This window comes from Mirounga angustirostris, unplaced genomic scaffold (genome assembly GCF_029215605.1).
Source record: "Mirounga angustirostris isolate CCGP_5_RB_7025 unplaced genomic scaffold, mMirAng1.0.hap1 SCAF_2, whole genome shotgun sequence".
Taxonomy (NCBI): Eukaryota; Metazoa; Chordata; class Mammalia; order Carnivora; family Phocidae; genus Mirounga; species Mirounga angustirostris.
The window spans coordinates 195444007-195462298 of NW_026991710.1; the positions used below are offsets into that span (position 1 = coordinate 195444007).

General features: G+C 39.0%; 1 protein-coding gene across 1 annotated transcript; it reads right to left on the reverse strand.

The window, feature by feature from the left end:
* Nucleotides 1-278: 278 nt before the first annotated feature.
* On the reverse strand, nt 279-17491 carry LOC123847358 (beta-defensin 109). Its single transcript, XM_045879271.1, has 2 exons — nt 17437-17491; nt 279-484 (listed from the first exon to the last, which is right to left on the reverse strand). The coding sequence occupies exons 1-2, from the start codon at nt 17489-17491 to the stop codon at nt 279-281; spliced, it is 261 nt and encodes an 86-aa protein (XP_045735227.1).
* Between the last annotated feature and the right edge of the window lie 801 nt (nt 17492-18292).

Below are 18292 nucleotides of genomic sequence, written 5' to 3' on the forward strand. Positions count from 1 at the left end.
GTATCTTCATTTGCAAATTTTTTGTTATTCTTTTGGTCCTTTTCTGACAAATTCAGAAAATATTTTTGTTACATAAATGGGCTTTTTCACTTTTAAAGAGATTGATTGAATCTAAAGATGAGTCACAAAGAAGTAGTATCTGGAGATTTGAAATCCATATTTATTTATTTTTATTGACAAGGGGTAATAGGAATTGGTAATAAAGCTGGAAGTGTTTAGTATCTATATTCCAATGATTTTAGATGCAAAGAACTTTCCTTTTGATGCTTTTCCTAGTTTCATTTTAATTTATGCTTAAGGGGTTCTTGATAATCTGAATAGACAAGTGGTGTTGGAATTGGTATAAGAATCCACCACGATCTACAGCATCTCCATCTTCTTTTGCAGGCACCAATCTGATCCTCTGTTAATTTACAGATGTCTCTTCTGCAAATGCCAGACAGACTTAAACAATGGTTTTCACCAGAAGCCAAACCACTTCTTACTGCAGAAGAAGAGCGACAGTGAAATAATTAGTTCATGAGTGGAATGTAAGACCTGAAACACTGTTAAGTGTGAGAATAGAAGGGTTCTGGTATGAGCATTTCTATGTGGAGAGAAGAAGCTGGACAAAAGATCTATTCAATTGTTCCATCATGTTCACTGTCCTTTTTTACCCAACAGCCCAAGTGTTAACAAGCCCCTCCCTCCTTTTCTTGTAAGTTCCTGACATTACTAATTTATGCTTCAAAAAGAACTTTGGTGGGTGCCTGGGTGGCTCAGTTGGTTAAGCGACTGCCTTTGGCTCAGGTCATGATCCTGGAGTCCCGGGATCGAATCCCGCATTGGGCTCCCTGCTCAGCGAGGAGCCTGCTTCTCCCTCTAACCCTCCCCCCTCTCATGTACTCTCGCTCTCTCTCTCTCATTCTCGCTCTCTCAAATAAATAAATAAATCTTTAGAAAAAAAAAAGAACTTTGGTAAATGTCACAATGGTACAACAAGGGGATGAACAATATACATGTCCACATAAAATTGTGAGGAGGCCATCATTAAGCAAGAGTGCTTATGTGGGATCAAAGAATCACAATCTGGGGTATAGAGATTCAGGTAACAGCCCAGATAGTGTCCTACTAGGGAGCAAAAGTCAGAGGTTTTTAAAGCAAAAAGGGAATGCATTGTATACATTGTTCACAAAGAATTTTTGATTGGTGTTGGCGGCAGGAAGCTAATTTTGGCTGAATCTAGTTGGTTGCTAGGATCTCACTAAGCAAAATCTCTTACTGTAGCAAGTTGCAGGTGTTTTGGCTGAGTCCTTGGAATATTTGCAGTTTGGCCCAGTTCAAAAGTTCATGGTTCCACGAGTGAGGACATGCATAAGGCCCACCTCCTAAATGGCCTCCCAGCTCCATTTTATTTTATTTTATTTTATTATTTTATTTTATTTAAGATTTTATTTATTTATTTGAGAGAGAGAGAAAGCATGAGGTGGGGAGGGTCAGAGGGAGAAGCAGACTCCTCGCTGAGCAAGGAGCCCGATGCGGGACTCGATCCCGGGACTCCAGGATCATGCCTGAGCCGAAGGCAGTCGCTTAACCAACTGAGCCACCCAGGCACCCCCCAGCTCCATTTTAAAACCTCCTAATTGACCCCATTTCATTTTCCTTTCACATCTATGTTCTAAATATGCCATTTTCTTCATTGTTTTACTCCTTTATGTGGATCTTCAATAAATATTTGCAGAGTATCTTCTATTCAGCAGACATTTTTCTTTGCACTAACAATAGAACAGTGCAAATGGAAGAAATGATTTTTATTCTCACAGGACTTATCTTCAGGGAATAAAATCCAATCATACAAAAATAGGTGGCTAAGATAATTTCAGAAAGTGGTGTTTAGAACAAAATAATACAGTAATCGACCAGATATAGTCTGGAGGATGCAGTTAATAGAAGGGACAGAGAGAGGCCTTCTGAGGAGGTAGCGTTTGAACTGAGGTCTGAATGATGGGCATGAAAAAGACAAGCAAATATTCCTGTGAGGGTATTATAGGCATAAGGAATAGCAAGAACAAGGTCCCTTGCTTAGTTTATTGGAAGAACAGAAAGCCCTGTGTAGGTTGAGCATTACGGAAAAAAGTGTTTGATAAGACATGAGATGAGGTAAGACAGAATAAAGATCCCGTGTTACTCGCAGGCTATAGTGAGCTTGCAGATTTCTGTACCTGTTGCTGCAGTCCTCTTACTTCAGCTCCCTTAACAATCGACATGCTCATTCTTCTTTTACAATGTTCAGTTTTGTGGCACCTGGGTGGTGGCTCAGTCAGTTAAGCATCTGCTTTCAGCACAGGTCATGATCCTGGAGTCCAGGGATCGAGCCCCACATCGGGCTCATTGCTCAGCAGTGAGTCCGCTTCTCCCTCTCCCTCTGCTATTCTCCCCACTCGTTCTTGCTCACTCTCTCCCTCAGATAAATAAAATAAAATGTTCAGTTTTTTACCTTTCCCACCTCCTTTTGTCCTCCTATCTGTGTAGCTGAGGGGTTGGGTGAAGTTTCAGGAAAACAGATCGTGTGGATACTGGTTGTGGTACTAGTCTATTTTACAGACGCAGAAATCCATTTCGTCATGTTTCAGTCAGCTCAGAAACAAGCAGAAGTTATTTTTTTCTCTCTGAATCTAGGTATGATTTACCTAACTCAATGTACCTTAGTCACTGGGTGTATCAGAAGAAAAAACTAAATTTGTGGATGTTCTGAACAATCCTTTCAATTGTATCTAAAAATTGAAAATTTGTTATCATATCCAGACCATTATTTCCTATAGGTGACTTACACTATAGCCAAGTTAGTTTAATAGAAAACTAATGGCAGAGCTGATGACCTGGCACTGCAATCCTCAAAATAAAATGACTGCCCAGGAGATAAGCCACCTAAGAAAGAGGTAGAAGGAGGACGGTCTCACCTCTGTATTGAGAGTTTGCGTAGTGTGAAGGATTTCCCATCCATGAGGTAACTGATGGTCCACTCAGTAATGGACAGATCTTACCAAATAAGAGTTTTTCAGTCATCACATTACTTTTGTTTATACTTGCCTATGAAGCCATTCCTAGCTAAGAATGGTAAGACAATATTTTTAGATTAAAATTTGGTGATAATGTTCCCTTTGCTGTTAGCAGAATGACATATGCAATATATCCAGTTGATCAAGTAACTTAAATATGTATTCAGAAGGAGAGAATTGAAAAGAAAATCAATTTGATTGATCAATGATTTCTGATAAATGTTATTTTAAAAATAGGAAGAGAAGAATATCACCTTAACCAAATTAAAACTCATCTGAACACAAAAATCCATATAGCATTTCATAGAGAAATACTAGCCTTAATTCCATGAAAATGAGAAGGGAAAGAAGAATGTCCACTGTTGACACTGCATTAATAGAGTCCTGAAATTTTTGGACAATGCTACAAGCCATAAGAGGAAAAGGCAGTGATGACTTGAGCCTACTGCTTTTCCTCTTCTATTCCTGCTCAAATGCCATTTGAATTATGTAGGTAGCATTTTGAAAGAGTCTCTAGGAGTGCCCCAAACCACAGGGTACCATCAGTACATGAGAAACAGAATTCCTGGAAGATACAAAACAAATAACAGATTGAAAGAAAGGTTTAGGCTTTTGGCCACAATTGCAAGTTAGATACTCTCAAGTGACTGCCTTTATAGAATAAATGGATCATAGAGAATATCTCTGAAATAGTGCTGTTCTTGAAGGTAGTAGGGCAGTTTTCTAGAACACTCACTCTTCAAGGACAAGTCTGTGAACTGAAGATTAAGCAGCGGGCCCTCTGGATTGGTTGGCTGGCTGGGGTAGGGTACTGAAATAAACATGGAGGAAGTTTCACAGTGGCAGCTTTGGATGGTCACAGAGACACATTCCCAGTTTAGACCCATAAGATTCTGGTGGACTAAGGATAAGCCATGACTTCACTGTGACAAATCATCAGGAAGATAAGACACCATGAGCAAAAGTTAATGAAATAAACAACATGTTTGGACCCTCAAGGACTAAAGGTATTGGCATTGCCAATGTGACAAATAATTAAACATCTATGTATCAAATTATTTAAAGAAATTAAACCTATTATCACAAGGCTGTACAAACAAGAAGGAAAGAATACAGATGATAGAATAAGTGGGCAGGTTTGAAAAATAGAGCCTTCAAGACATAAAAAATTTTTTTGAAAAAAATAACTAAGATATTAATGACCAATCATTAGACAAAATTAGTGAATGAAGCGATACATCTAAATTATTTACCCAGAACTTAGCACTAAGACACAAGGTCTCACATTTATTCTGGGACAAGAGAGGAACAAGAGGAGGCAGTGCTTAAAGAGATTCTCCTGAAAAGATGGAAAAATACAAATCCACAGAATCAAGATAAAAAAGCATTCCTAACAGATAATATAAAAGAAACTTACATTAAGTTATAGAACAAAACAAATGCTAGATCATAAAAACATTGAAAAAAAAGGACAAAAACTTGAAATACTAATTTAAAAATAATAAATTAAAAAAAAAAAGAAAAGCTATGGCAGCAAAGTGAAAGCCAAAAAAAGAATGGCCTGAGAGAGAAAATTACCGCTGGTGTAGAATTGGATACTCAGTAATGCTTTCTTTCCAGAATAAGGATAACAGTTACAAATTGACAGATAAAGACTGAAATGATTTACCACCAAGAATTCTTTTTTTTTTTTTTTTTTAAACTCCATTCTCACCACTCCTCTGTAGGAGACTTGGCTCTACCCTTCATGGAAATGGGAGAGGAGTCTTTTTTTTTTTTTTTTAAGATTTTTATTTTTATTTATTCATGAGAGACAGAGAGAGAGAGAGGCAGAGGGAGAAGCAGGCTCCTAAGGAGCAGAGAGCCCGATGTGGGACTCGATCCCAGGACCCTGGGATCATGACCTGAGCCGAAGGCAGACGCTTAACCATCTGAGCCACCCAGGCGCCCCACCACCAAGAATTCTATAGCCAAGGAAATCCTAGAGGACATACACCATGAAGAAAGAATTTAGCACAGAAAGAAGGTGGCCTCAGAGTGAAAGTGGAATTTTAGTAAATACCAGTAAATTGATGATAGTAATAATAATGCTCTCCAACAGATGAGGTTTGAAAAAGAATAGAAGTGAACTTCTATTTAGGATGTAAAAGTTACAAAAGAAATTGTTCTTTTTCTGACAAAGAGAGTAAGCTGGATAATTCACTTAATAGCCCAGCACAGAGCCGCTTTCTCAAAGAAATTGAATTAACTAAAATCCAAAGTGACAGGGCCCTACTGAAAGGGAGGGGGTGACATCACCGGGATGGTGGTGTGGGAGACCTCAGCCTCCTTCCCCCCACGAAGATCAGCAATTAGACAGCTATCCATGAGCAAACACCACCCTGGAAGAGCTCTGCTGTCCTCTTTAGAAACATCAGAGCAACACAGTGAGACAAAAAGCCTGAGAATAACTGCACAGAAAGGGATAGAACAGCTTCAGCTTGCCTGTGCCACCCCATCCTCCAGGTCAGCACTGCTCAGCACCAACAGGGAAGCCTCCATCTAGAAAGAGACCCCTACCAGGGAGGAGGAGGAGGGTGGGCAATCAGCTTCCCCAGCCTTTGGGGCACCACCTGAAGGACCCATTTCAATTTCATGCCCACCCCTCTCCAGACCGGCAAAGCAGCAATGTGTGGAGGTGGCTAAGGATGGAGGAGAAAAGCAGGGGCCACTGTAACAGCCACAAGCAGCTGGTGACTGCTGTCCCCAATGACCTGCTCTGCCAGGACCCCAGCAACTTTTGCTGTAGAAGAAACCCATGGGCAGCCCAGCCACCAATCAACCCTGCAGATTTCCCCCAGTTTTCACCCCACAGGGGTTCTCCTTCACTGATGCCAGCCACCTGAGTCCCTTCCTACTCCTTCCCCTGCCCTGCCCCCTGCCAGAGCTGGGGACCTACACCAGCATCCAGCCTAGGCCTCTGCAGCTTCTTGATTGCAAGACATCAGTGGAGACCCCCACAACTGACTCCGATGCCATGCATGCACTCTGGGGCTATGTACTTGCACACCTTTGGTCTGATGCCTGTGTTTGGCTTCCATTGCTGATGGCGAAATCCTGCAGCTGTGGAAGTGCACACCAACAGCCAAGACCCCCACAGCTGCTTATGGACCTGCATTTGAACTCTCGAAGAAGAGGGACCACTCCCAAACTCATTTGACAAGGCCAGCATTATCCTGATAACAAAGCCAGGTAAGGACAATACCAGAAAAATAAAACTACAGGCTGATATTCTGGATGAAGACAGATACAAAAATTCTTTTTTTTAAAAAAATTCATTTCTTTATTTGACAGAGAGAGAGAACAAGTAGGGGGAGCAGGAGAGGGAGAGGGAGGAGCAGGCTCCCCACTGTGTAGGGAGCCTGATGCGGGGCTCGATCCCAGGACCCTGGGATCATGACCTGAGCCGAAGGCAGAGGCTTAAACGACTGAGCCACCCAAGAGCCCCCAGATACAAAAATTCTTAACCAAATACTTGCAAACTGAATTTAACAGTATGTTAATAGGATCATATACCATGATAAAGAATGGCTTTTCCCTGGGATGCAAGGATGGTTCAACATATGCAAATCAATAAATGTGATACACCTCATTAATAGAATGAAAGATAAAAGTCATCTGATTATCTCAATAAGTGAAGAAAAAACATCTGACAAAATTCACTATCCTTTCATGTAAAACACTCAATAAAGTGGGTGTAAAAGAAACACACCTGAACATAATAAAGGCCAAATATGACAAACCCACAGCTAACATCATTCTCAGTGGAGGAGTTTGAAGGCTTTACCTCTAGATCAGAAAAAAAGCAAGTGTTTCCACTGTCACTACTCCTATTCAACATAGTACTGGAAGTCCTAGCTAGAGCAATCAGGCAAGAAAAAAAAAAAAAAAAAGAAAGGTGTCCAAATTGGAAATGAAGAAGTAAAATGTCTATGTTTGCAGATGACGTGATACATATATATGATATATAATTAACTCAAAGTGGATTAAAGACCTCAGTGTAAGACCTAAAGCTACAAAAGTCCTAGAATAAGAAAAAATTGCCTTGACATTGGTCTTGGCAATGATTATTTAGATGACACCAAAAGCACAAGCCACAAAAGCAAAAATGAGTGGGACTTTAACAAACTGAAAAGCTCCTGCATAGCTAAAGAAATAATCAACAAGATGCAAAGGCAGCCTACAGAATGTGAGAAAATATATTTGATAAGGGGTTAATTTCCAAAATATATAAGGAAGCCATACAACTCAAAAGCAAAAAAAAAAACAAAACCCTCAAACAATCCAATTAAAATACGGACAGAGGACTTGACTAGACATCTTCCCAGAGTAGACTACCAAATAGCCAGCAAGTACATGAAAATGTGCTCAGCATCACTCATCATCAGAGACATGCAAATGAAAACCACAGTGAGACAGCACCTCACACCTGTTAGAATGGCTATCATCACAAAGACAAGAGATAATAAGTCCTGCAAGGATGTGGAGAAAGGGGAACTCTGGTGCACTGTTGGTGGGAATGTAAATTGGTGCAGCCACTGTGGAAAACAATGTGGAGATATCTCAAATAATTAAAAATAGAACTACCATCTGATCCAGCAATCCCACTTTTGAGTATATATCTGAAGGAGGTGAAATCACTATCTCGAAGAGATATCTGCATTCTCATGTGCATTGCAGCATTAGTTACAATAGCCAAGACATGAAACAATCTGAGTCCATCAACAGATAATGGATCAGGAAACTGTGATGTATATAACAATGGGATAGAATTCAGCCATACGAAGAAGAAATCCTGCCATTCGTGACCACATGGATGGACTTTGATGGCATTATGCTGTGTGAAATTAGAGAAGGACAAACATTGTATGATCTCACTTATCTGTAGAGTCTACTAATATCAAACTCATAAAAACAGAAAATGGAATGGTGGCTGCCAGGGGCTGAGAGGTGGGGAAATGTTGGTCAAAGTGTACAAACTTTAAATTACAAGATGAATAAGTTCTGCGGAGGTAATGTACAACATGGTGACTCTAGTTAACAATTCTGTATTGTGTCCTTGAAAGTTGTTAGGAGAGTAGAGATGCAAAGTTCTCACCATAACAACAACAAAATGGTAATTATGTGAGGTAAAGGACGTGTTAAATTTTCTGAGGTGTGTGGCAAATGTTTCATAATATATCAAATCATCACATTGTTCGTCTTAAAATTATGCAATGTTATATGTCAGTGACATCTCAATAAATGTGGAAAAAAATAAAAGGCAGGGGACCCACAGGTACTTGTATGTGTGGATGAATAGCAGCAGGAATCAGCTACTGCTGGAGCCAAGAGGGAAACACCTGAACTTCAGAAAAATTTTTAAGGTCTGAGTGTGGGGTTTTATAGCATAAATCAAGGATTCAAGGAGAAGAACCAGAGGTGAAAAATATGGATGATTATTTTGAGGTGTTTCACTGTCAAATGAGGCAAAAAAAAAAAAAGGGTGTAGCATTGGAAGAAGAGCAAAAGAAAAAAAAGTTTTTCCTTAAAATCACAGAAACAACAGCATATTTGTATGCTAATGATAATAATTCAGTAGAAAGAAAATTGATGATAAGATGAAAAGGGAAGGATTGTTGCTAATAAGTTCCTAAATGCACAAGAGGGGTTGTGAAGCAGTGTGAAAATTTATAATACCCTTTCATTTTCTCTGAATCTCTGCAGCATCTGGTGTGATTTCAAACCGATTCTCTCCTGAGATGGTTATTTTAAATATGTCTCATTTTTTCTTGATCAGTGTCCCCAGAATATTATAAAATGTATTACTCTTTAAAATACCAACTTTTTGTCTTGCTGATTTTTTTACATATTTGTGTCTCTCTCTTTTGTTTCTCTAAATTCTAACTTAACTTCATCCCTCCATTTTGACTTGTAGCTTATTTTAGTATGATTCATTTGTTAATTTTCATTTTGATGTTTCCTTTGATGCATGCCTATTGCAGAAGAATATTTCTGCATTTCCAAATACTTATAATTTTGTTAATGATTTCTGGCTTAAACAAATTAGGTTCAAGGATATTTTTTTCCAATTTTGCAAAATTTTATTATTTTTTCCAGCTTTATTGAGATAGAATTGTCATAAAACATTGTGTAAGTCTGAAGTGTGCAACATGTTGATTTAATACACTAATAATTTTGATCTTCTGAAATTTTGATAGCTACTTTATGATTGAATGTATGGCCATTTTTTTTTTAATTTTTTTATTCTTATGTTAATCCCCATACATAGATGTAGTGTTCCATGATTCATTGTTTGTGCATAACACCAGTGCTCCATGCAGAATGTGCCCTCCTCAATACCCATCACCAGGCTAACCCATCCTCCCACGCCCCTCCCCTCTAGAACCCTCAGTTTGTTTTTCAGAGTCCATCGTCTCTCATGGTTCGTCTACCCCTCCGATTTCCCCCCCTTCATTCTTCCCCTCCTGCTACCTTCTTCTTCTTTTTTTTTTTCTTAACATATATTGCATTATTTGCTTCAGAGGTACAGATCTGTGATTCAGCAGTATTGCACAATTCACAGTGCTTACCAGAGCACATACCCTCCCCAGTGTCTATTACCCAGTCACCCCCTCCCTCCCACCCCACCCCCCACTCCAGCAACCCTCAGTTTGTTTCCTGCAATTAAGAATTCCTCATATCAGTGAGGTCATATGATACATGTCTTTCTCTGTTTGACTTATTTCGCTCAACATAATACCCTCCAGTTCCATCCACGTCGTTGCAAATGGCAAAATCTCATTCCTTTTGATGGCTGCATAATATTCCATTGTATATATATATCACCTCTTCTTTATCCATTCATCTGTCGATGGACATCTTGGCTCTTTCCACAGTTTGGCCATTGTGGACATTGCTGCTATAAACATCAGGGTGCACGTACCCCTTCGGATCCCTACATTTGTATCTTTGGGGTAAATTGCAGTAGTGCAATTGCTGGATCATATGGTAGCTCTGTTTTCAACTTTTTGAGGAACCTCCATACTGTTTTCCAGAGTGGCTGCACCAACTTGCATTCCCACCAACAGTGTAGGAGGGTTCCCCTTTCTCCACATCCCCACCAACATCTGTCGTTTCCTGACTTGTTAATTTTAGCCATTCTGACTGGTGTGAGGTGGTATCTCATTGAGGTTTTGATTTGGATTTCCCTGATGCTGAGCAATATTGAGCACTTTTTCATGTGTCTGTTGGCCATTTGGATGTCTTCTTTGGAAAAATGTCTGTTCATGTCTTCTGCCCATTTCTTGATTGGATTCTTTGTTCTTTGGGTGTTGAGTTTGATGAGTTCTTTATAGATTTTGGATACCAGTCCTTTATCTGATATGTCATTTGCAAATATCTTCTCCCATTCTGTCGGTTGTCTTTTGGTTTTGATGACTGTTTCCTTTGCTTTGCAAAAGCTTTTTATCTTGATGAAGTCCCAATAGTTCGTTTTTGCCCTTGCTTCCCTTGTCTTTGGCGATGTTTGTAGGAAGAAGTTGCTTCGGCTGAGGTCGAAGAGGTTGCTGCCTGTGTTCTCCTTTAGGATTTTGATGGACTCCTGTCTCACATTGAGGTCTTTCAACCATTTGGAGTCTATTTTTGTGTGTGGTGTAAGGAAATGGTCCAGTTTCATTCTTCTGCATGTGGCTATCCAATTTTCCCAACACCATTTGTTGAAGAGACTGTCTTTTTTCCGTTGGACATTCTTTCCTGCTTTTTCAAAGATTAGTTGACCATAGAGCTGAGGGTCCATTTCTGAGCTCTCTATTCTGTTCCATTGATCTATGTGCCTGTTTTTGTGCCAGTACCATACTGTCTTGATGATGACAGCTTTGTAATAGAGCTGGAAGTCCGGAATTGTGATGCCGCCAGCTTTGCTTAAATGTATGGCCATTTTTATAAATGCTTTGGCTGTACTTAAAAATTTGCATTCTGTAGTTGGATGTAGTGCATTAAGATTCTTTATGAGAGACCTGAGGGAAGAATCCCTTTCATCTCCTTGGTTTGTAGATGGCCATTTTCTCGTTGCATCTCCACACTGTGTTCCCTCTGTATGTGTCTGTGTCCAAATTTCCTCCTCTTATAAAGACACCCGTCATACTGGGTTAGGTCCTACCCTAATGACTTCATTTTCCCTTAATCACCACTGTAAAACCCCAGTCTCCAAATATGGTCACTTCTGAGGTACTGAGTCTTGGGATTTAACATATGCATTTTTGGAAAGACACAATTTAGCCCATAGCACCCTCCTTTTCCTTCTAACCTCCTGGATGCTTTCATTTTAGGTGGATTTTTGGTTTTATTGTTGTTGTTGTTGTTCTGGTTTGGTTTTGATTTTGGGTTTTTTTGTTTGTTTGCTTTTTAGTACCATACAGTTGAGTTTAGTTGATTTTTAAAATAAGCACTAATTATCCTTGATTTGAAGTAGAAAATTAACCTATTTGCATTTTAATGTGGTCACTAACATATTGGAGTTTAATTCTACCATCTTACTTTGCTTTCTGTTTGCCTAATCTCTACTCATTTTCTTTCTCTCAATTTCTCTTTTCTACTGGATTATTCTAATTATCTCATTTTTTTCTATTAGTTGGGAAATTAAACCTTTGTTTCCATTCTTATAGTAGTTCTCATAGAATTAAAACATATGTTCTTAATATAGCAAAGTCTAAAATTAATCAAAATATTTATCCTTATATAATACAATGACTTTACATCTTTGTCATCCTCATTTAACTCCTCCCAATTATTTACTTTTTTTTGTCAAGTATTTTAATTCTACATCTATTTTTAATCCCTACCACTTTCAAACACTTGATGGGTTTCTAAATTGGTTTATCCAAGTTTGAGAAGAGTATTTTTACCTTGTAAAGCTGAAAAGACTCCATTCTATCCCTAAGATGGCACTCCAGGGAAACCCAGACATATGTGAGAGAAGTTTCATAGTAAGATTATTTATAATAGCCAGCAACCAGAAAAACATGAAATTTCCATCAGCATTACAATAGTTAAATGTGTCATTACTGTTGTATCAACTGCAAATAAGAAAAATCAAATGCTTTTCATTTCTAGTTCTTCTACATCATTCATTTTCTTGTCTTATTGATTTGTCATTCTACTTTAAATAATTCAGAACATCTTTATATATAGACAGACCATTATTTATTTAACTATGCTTTGATTGATGGAAATCAGTCAGGTAATCTCCAGTCTTTTGTTTTTACAGATAATATTGTGATGATTAATATTATACACATGCTACTTAGCATATAGATGAAATATGTCTATAGGATATATTCCCATGGGAATGGATTGCTGGGTCTAGGAATTTAAAATTTTTTGTTGCTTGTTCATCTTTCATGACATATAAAAAAATTTGTTTAGATTCCAGTGCTGTTAACTTTTCATTACTCCTGCTTTTGAATTAAATGAGTTTTTCCTGGACCAAAAGCTCTGTGTAGGGTGTGTGCCAGGAGTTACTTTTAATAACCAATATCTTGTATTAATTATGTTAACTCTTACTTTTATTCAGACCAATGGAGATAAGCAGATACATGGCTATTCACCATATAATGTCTCTCTTCCCCTTCCAGATTCACCTATAGATTATGTGTTGCATATATAAGTTGTTAACACCATTCTTGGTTTAGTCTGAATTATCTGTTTGTCAAGTCCACTACTGACCCCTGGGATGCTCTCATGAATTGCCCATGAATTCTGTTCTTGTTTTGCAAAAGAATGTTTCGAGTTTGTTCTTAGGGTGTGCCCCTTACCTTCTAGAAGTTCTAGAAGTGTTCTCTGATGGAACCTCCTGGAGTGTGGTGTCATGTGCCTCTGTTTTTCACATTCCATCTATATCTTAGTTTATTTGAAGATGCTGTTCTCAATTCTTTTTCTCACTCATGTTGCTTTTGGATTATTTCTGAACAAAAATGGTGGAAATGCTGAAAGTCCTTTTATAGGCTTCTTTCAGTAGAATATTTGTCTTATAGTCTCTTAGGCACCACCAAAAGGTCAGATATTTATTCTTAGAACAATATACTATCCTCAGTTTCCAGGCTATCTTCAATTTCTTCTTTAGCTTTATAGATACTCTCTTTAAAGGACTGGGAAATGACAATATGGGTCACAACTCTTGTTAGCCTCACGTGGAATAACGCAAATTAAAACAAAACAAAACAAAACTATCCACACTGTCTTTCTTGCTAAACATTATTTATTGAGCTTGTATGTTTGACCAGACACTACATAGTTCATTCCTGATTGAACTGCTAGCATGAACCACATTTTTGTCTAAATAAGATTTCATTTTCTCACTGATAAACCTGGCATTCAAAATAATGGTCTTTGGGTTACCCATAAGGACTCTAGAACTGTTGGCAAAGGGAAGGAAGGAGACTGGTACACCATCACAGGTAGGGGCCTGATGGCTGTGCAGTCCAGCTTCCACATATGTATATTTCCATGAAAACTTACAACCTCCCCATTTCCTTCATCCCCAGTTCTTGGTGACCACAGTTTGACTCAATGTTTCTGTGAGTTTAACTTTTTAGATTCCACATATAACTGAGCTCATGCAGCATTTCTCTTTCTGTGTATGACTTATGTCATTTGGCATCACGTCCTCAGGTTCCTCCATGTCGTTGCAAATATGTACGGAAATCAAATCTTCATGTTTATACCTTACCTATACACAATTTTGATTTGTCAATCATATATAAATAAAGCTAGGGAAAACTTGTGAAAATAACCTATGACCTTATTTTAGTTTCAACTTTACTGAATCTTCGGGTGGCATGTGATTTCTTGAAAGTCTTGCTACTATTAGTTGACTTGGTTTGATGCTCATCAGCTCAATGTTTTTCTTAATTCACTGACAGACTCCTAGCAACTTTTCTGCATTTGCTCAGTATGTGTGGCATTTTGTCCTGGTTCTATCAATGGTATTCTCTTCCTTTCTCTTATCCTCTCACCTCCTTACTTCCATTTTCTCATCTTCTCTATTTTGTCTTCTCTTTTCATGCTACTAGCTTCCCCTAAGCATTCCCAGGTACTCCTGAAGTTTTAGACACTAATTACTGAACAATGATATGACTCCTGCAGTGATTTCTCATCTGAATACCAGTCCTATATTTTCAATGTTACACACTTCCACCTGAAAGATGCATAGGTTCCTAAAACTCAAGATGTTGAAACTGGCCCTGATTTTGTCCTTGTCTGAAATCTCAGAAACAAACATAAAAACAAACATTCTCCTTACTGTATTTTCTTTCTAGGTTAATGCCTTTTGACTTTATTCAGGAACCCAAGAATTATCATTCCAGTGCATTCATTTGTTCATTAACTATAATCAGTTATAGCTCTTACATATTCCCTTCACATGTCCCTCTATTCACTGAGTTATTGCTTAGTCGTACTCTCTTATAGCTAAAGTCCCATGATCATTCCCTTTCAGGCTGCCCCATCTTCTTCATTGCTTAAGGAGATATTTCTAAATGCAAATGAGTTTGTCCATTCCATTTTCAGAGCCAGTCAGTACATGGTGAGCTCCTCCTCCCTCAGCATGTGCCCTTCGGACCCTCTGTGGGCTGCTTCTGATTCTCTTTGCCAGCCCTCAGGCACGATCACCTCACCTCAACATGCTGCATGCTGAACCTGTAATGCGCCATGACTGTCACATCTTGGTTTCTTTACTCATGTCCATTCATGTGTCTGAAGCCCCCTCCAGTCCTCAGATTCCTCAGATTCACTTAGCAAATCATCTTTCATTTACAAGCAGATAAAATCATGATTTCTTTTATAAAATCAGTGTTATGTGGGCTTTTTTGTACTTTGACTAATCTCACAGAAAGAATTTGCTCTCTTCCTCTCTAACCCCATTTTCCCAAACATCCATGCTTTAACTCTTCACTTATTTTGATATAATCATTCAGTTCTCTCTCTGTGTCCTCCCATAAAACTTTCAGATCCTTATGTGTAGTAATATGACTTACTCATTTTCTAGGCCTAAAGCTCAGAAAAGTGCCTGGATGATAGTATATGTTGGATATAAGATGACAGACTAGTAACTTTATTGAAACTCAATAAAAAGATATTTTGGGGTTGAGAAGTTAGGGGCAAAACTACAAGATGGCAGTCTTTTCCACAGAGGCCCTCAAAGGAGGGATAAAAGTGAAAGAAGAGGATATGGAAGCAAAAGGAATAGGTGGGAGAACTGAGACCACTAGAGGAAAAAGAGCAAGAAGGCAGCATCTGGACTACTCAAGTCTCAGAGCTCCTCCCTGGTTAGGGGCTTATAGACTGAAGAACCCTGTGCTTGTCTGACTGATGGACTGTTCTCAGCATGAGGAAATGAATGCACTCTTCTTGATTCAGCCTATCCTTAAAGTTCTCCAAAATTTGTCAGAGGATAAGAATAGCAGCATGTGAACAACATGGGAAGTTAACATTGGAAGCTCCATTAAGGCAGGAAATACTTCTCTATTTTAGTCATAGTGGATAGTTAGTGCGTAAGATATTCTTAGTTGATACCTTAATACCCAATATGAAATTTAGTGCCTGGCAGTTAGTATGTTCTGAAAAAATCCTCTTTTAATGCCAAAAGAAAATATTTCCAGGTGCAAACATAAAGATTATTTCACCTAGTAAGTGTTTCCATAACATACTTGATCCAAATGACACCATTTCATCTTGTGTGACCTACAAACTATTTAAACCCTTTCTGCATAGTTGATTATTAAACCCTGCAACCCTGACATATTGTTTTCAGGTGCATGTGTGAATACTTAAGTTGAATTGTGAAGTACATTTATGGACCTCAGTCATCTCATCTGAAAATAATAAGTTTGAACCTGATAACTTTTATCTTTTTATTTATGTATTTTTTAAGTAGGCTCCATGCCCACATGCAGCCCAATGCGGGGCTTGAACTCACAACTCTGAGATCAAGACCTGAGCTGAGATCAAGAGTCAGATGCTTAACCAACTGAGCCACCCAGGTGCCCCTGAACCTGATAACTTTTTTTTTTAAGAGAGAGAGAGCGGGAGGGAGGGAGGGACAGAGGGAGAGAGAGAGAGAAAATCTCAAGCAGCCTCCATGTCCACGGCAAAGCCTGTCACGGGGTTTGATCTCATAACCCCAAGATCATGGCCTGGGCCAAAATTGAGAGACGCTTAACTGACTGAGCCACCAAGGCACCCCGAACCTGATAAATTTTAATGACCATTTTAGCACTAAGGATTTATGATCGAAGAGCATCACCTTTTGTGTTATTGTCTCCATTTCCCGGCTCAGCATTTTCTTACCACATAGCACACACATGAGTATTCCAAAGCGTGAGTTCCTCCTACTTGCTTCATTATTCAAGACTATATTTATGCTTTGGTACCTATTCTGTGTGATTGTTATTTGTCATAAGAATCTCTTCCTAGAGGGCACCTGGGTGGCTCAGTTGGTTAAGCAACTGCCTTCGGCTCAGGTCATGATCCTGGAGTCCCGGGATCGAGTCCCGCATCGGGCTCCCTGCTCAGCAGGGAGTCTGCTTCTCCCTCTGACCCTCCTCCCTCTCATGCTCTCTGTCTCTCATTCTCTGCCTCGCAAATAAATAAAATCTTAAAAAAAAAAAAAAAAAGAATCTCTTCCTAGAATACAGAGCAGTACTTGGTCTTCTCAGTAACCTTTCCCTGGGGACTGTAACCCTCGTTCTGAAACCCTATTCCGTGTCTATGCCATTTACACAGAGTGACCCTGTGGCCAGTTTGGCTGGGACAGTTCTAACTTATATCTGCTGTCATGATACAGTTATAATAGTGCTCCATTTACTTACTTTCCCAAAGTGTCTATTTGGGATAAAAAAAAAAAGGCATATGATCATCCTACTTTTACAACTGTGGACATGTCTCTCCCATAATGAGAGCTGTGTATCATTACTCAATACTGATCTCTAAATTCCTTCAGGAGCCAACTATTTCTATGACAGTTTCCCCAAGACATGCCTTTAGCATTAGCTACTGTTGATGGGATTCCATCCATCTCTTCCTCTGACCTGGTGAGTAGATAAAATTGTAGATGCCACTTCAATCCAATCCTTTCAGATCTTCCTGTCTACAAGCCAATTGTCATGCCTTGCCAGGGCATCCCAAAGCACAAAGTAAGGATAAAGCAGAATGAGACCACATCAAGCAGTGGGTATAATGGCAAAGGAATGGCCTGTTTCCTATTTTACCCCATTATAATCCTAGTGAAGCTGTTGATATCAGGTTTATAAATCCAGGGTCTTGTCTGACCTGCCAGATAGACTTCCAGATGGCAGACCCTGGCAACCAGCCACCACCTTACCTGAAGATAAGAGGGTCAAAAAGAGGAGCATGAAGAGAAGTACATGGAGTCTCATGGCTGAACGGCCATTGAAGAAAAGAGGCATCAACATGTTTGGAGCCTGGGGTTTCTGAGCATGGCAGGTCCATGGCTATTTATAATGCTCCCTGAGCCTGTGGCTTGTTCTTGGTTAATAGAGCCTAACAAAAGGGGAATAACTCAGTCTCCCACAGGAAATCTCCAGGGCCAAAGTACACAAAGGTGGTGGTAACTCATGGATGAGAAAGCATGGATGGTAATGCTGTCCATTTCCCACAGACTCAAGACATCCTTGCTGTCAGCTGTGTTCTCTACTATTTTCCATGTGCACATACGTGTACAATCATTGCTCATAAGTTATGTATCTATTGTGCATCAGGCAGCGCAGTAAAAACCAGGGCTACACCAGATCGATTGCAATCAGATAATGGGAGATAGAAAGTTAAGTGGGTGCAGGCAATAGGCTATGAAAAGGACACAACCCAGAAGAGATAGTGGTTACTTTCCTGGTTATTTCTACTAAAGGGTAGGAGTGGGGAGGAATAATGAGAATGTCAGGAAAGACTTCATAACAAAGATGATATAGAGCATGCTTCAGAAGAGTTTGGTATTTTATCTTTATTGCAACATTGTTAGGTTGAAAGTATATTTCAACCTTTTTTTAGATTTTGTGGCCTTTTTAATAGATTTTTATTATTTCTTTAAAGGTTTATAATTAAAACCTGGCATTATAGAAATTCTAGAAAACACCGAAAAGTATGAAAAAATTAAATTGCTTGGAATCCCACTACTGAAATTCAATCATAGCTAAAGACTTTGCATAATTTTCCCCAGTATA

What these genes read in the sequence shown, in the direction of transcription:
- LOC123847358 (XM_045879271.1), bottom strand. Translation starts at nt 17,491, where the DNA reads ATGAGACTCCATGTACTTCTCTTCATGCTCCTCTTTTTGACCCTCTTA. An exon ending in TTTGACCCTCTTATCTTCAG is followed by an intron (nt 485 to 17,436) that starts GTAAGGTGGTGG and finishes CTTCTTCTGCAG; the next exon opens with TAAGAAGTGGTTTGGCTTCT.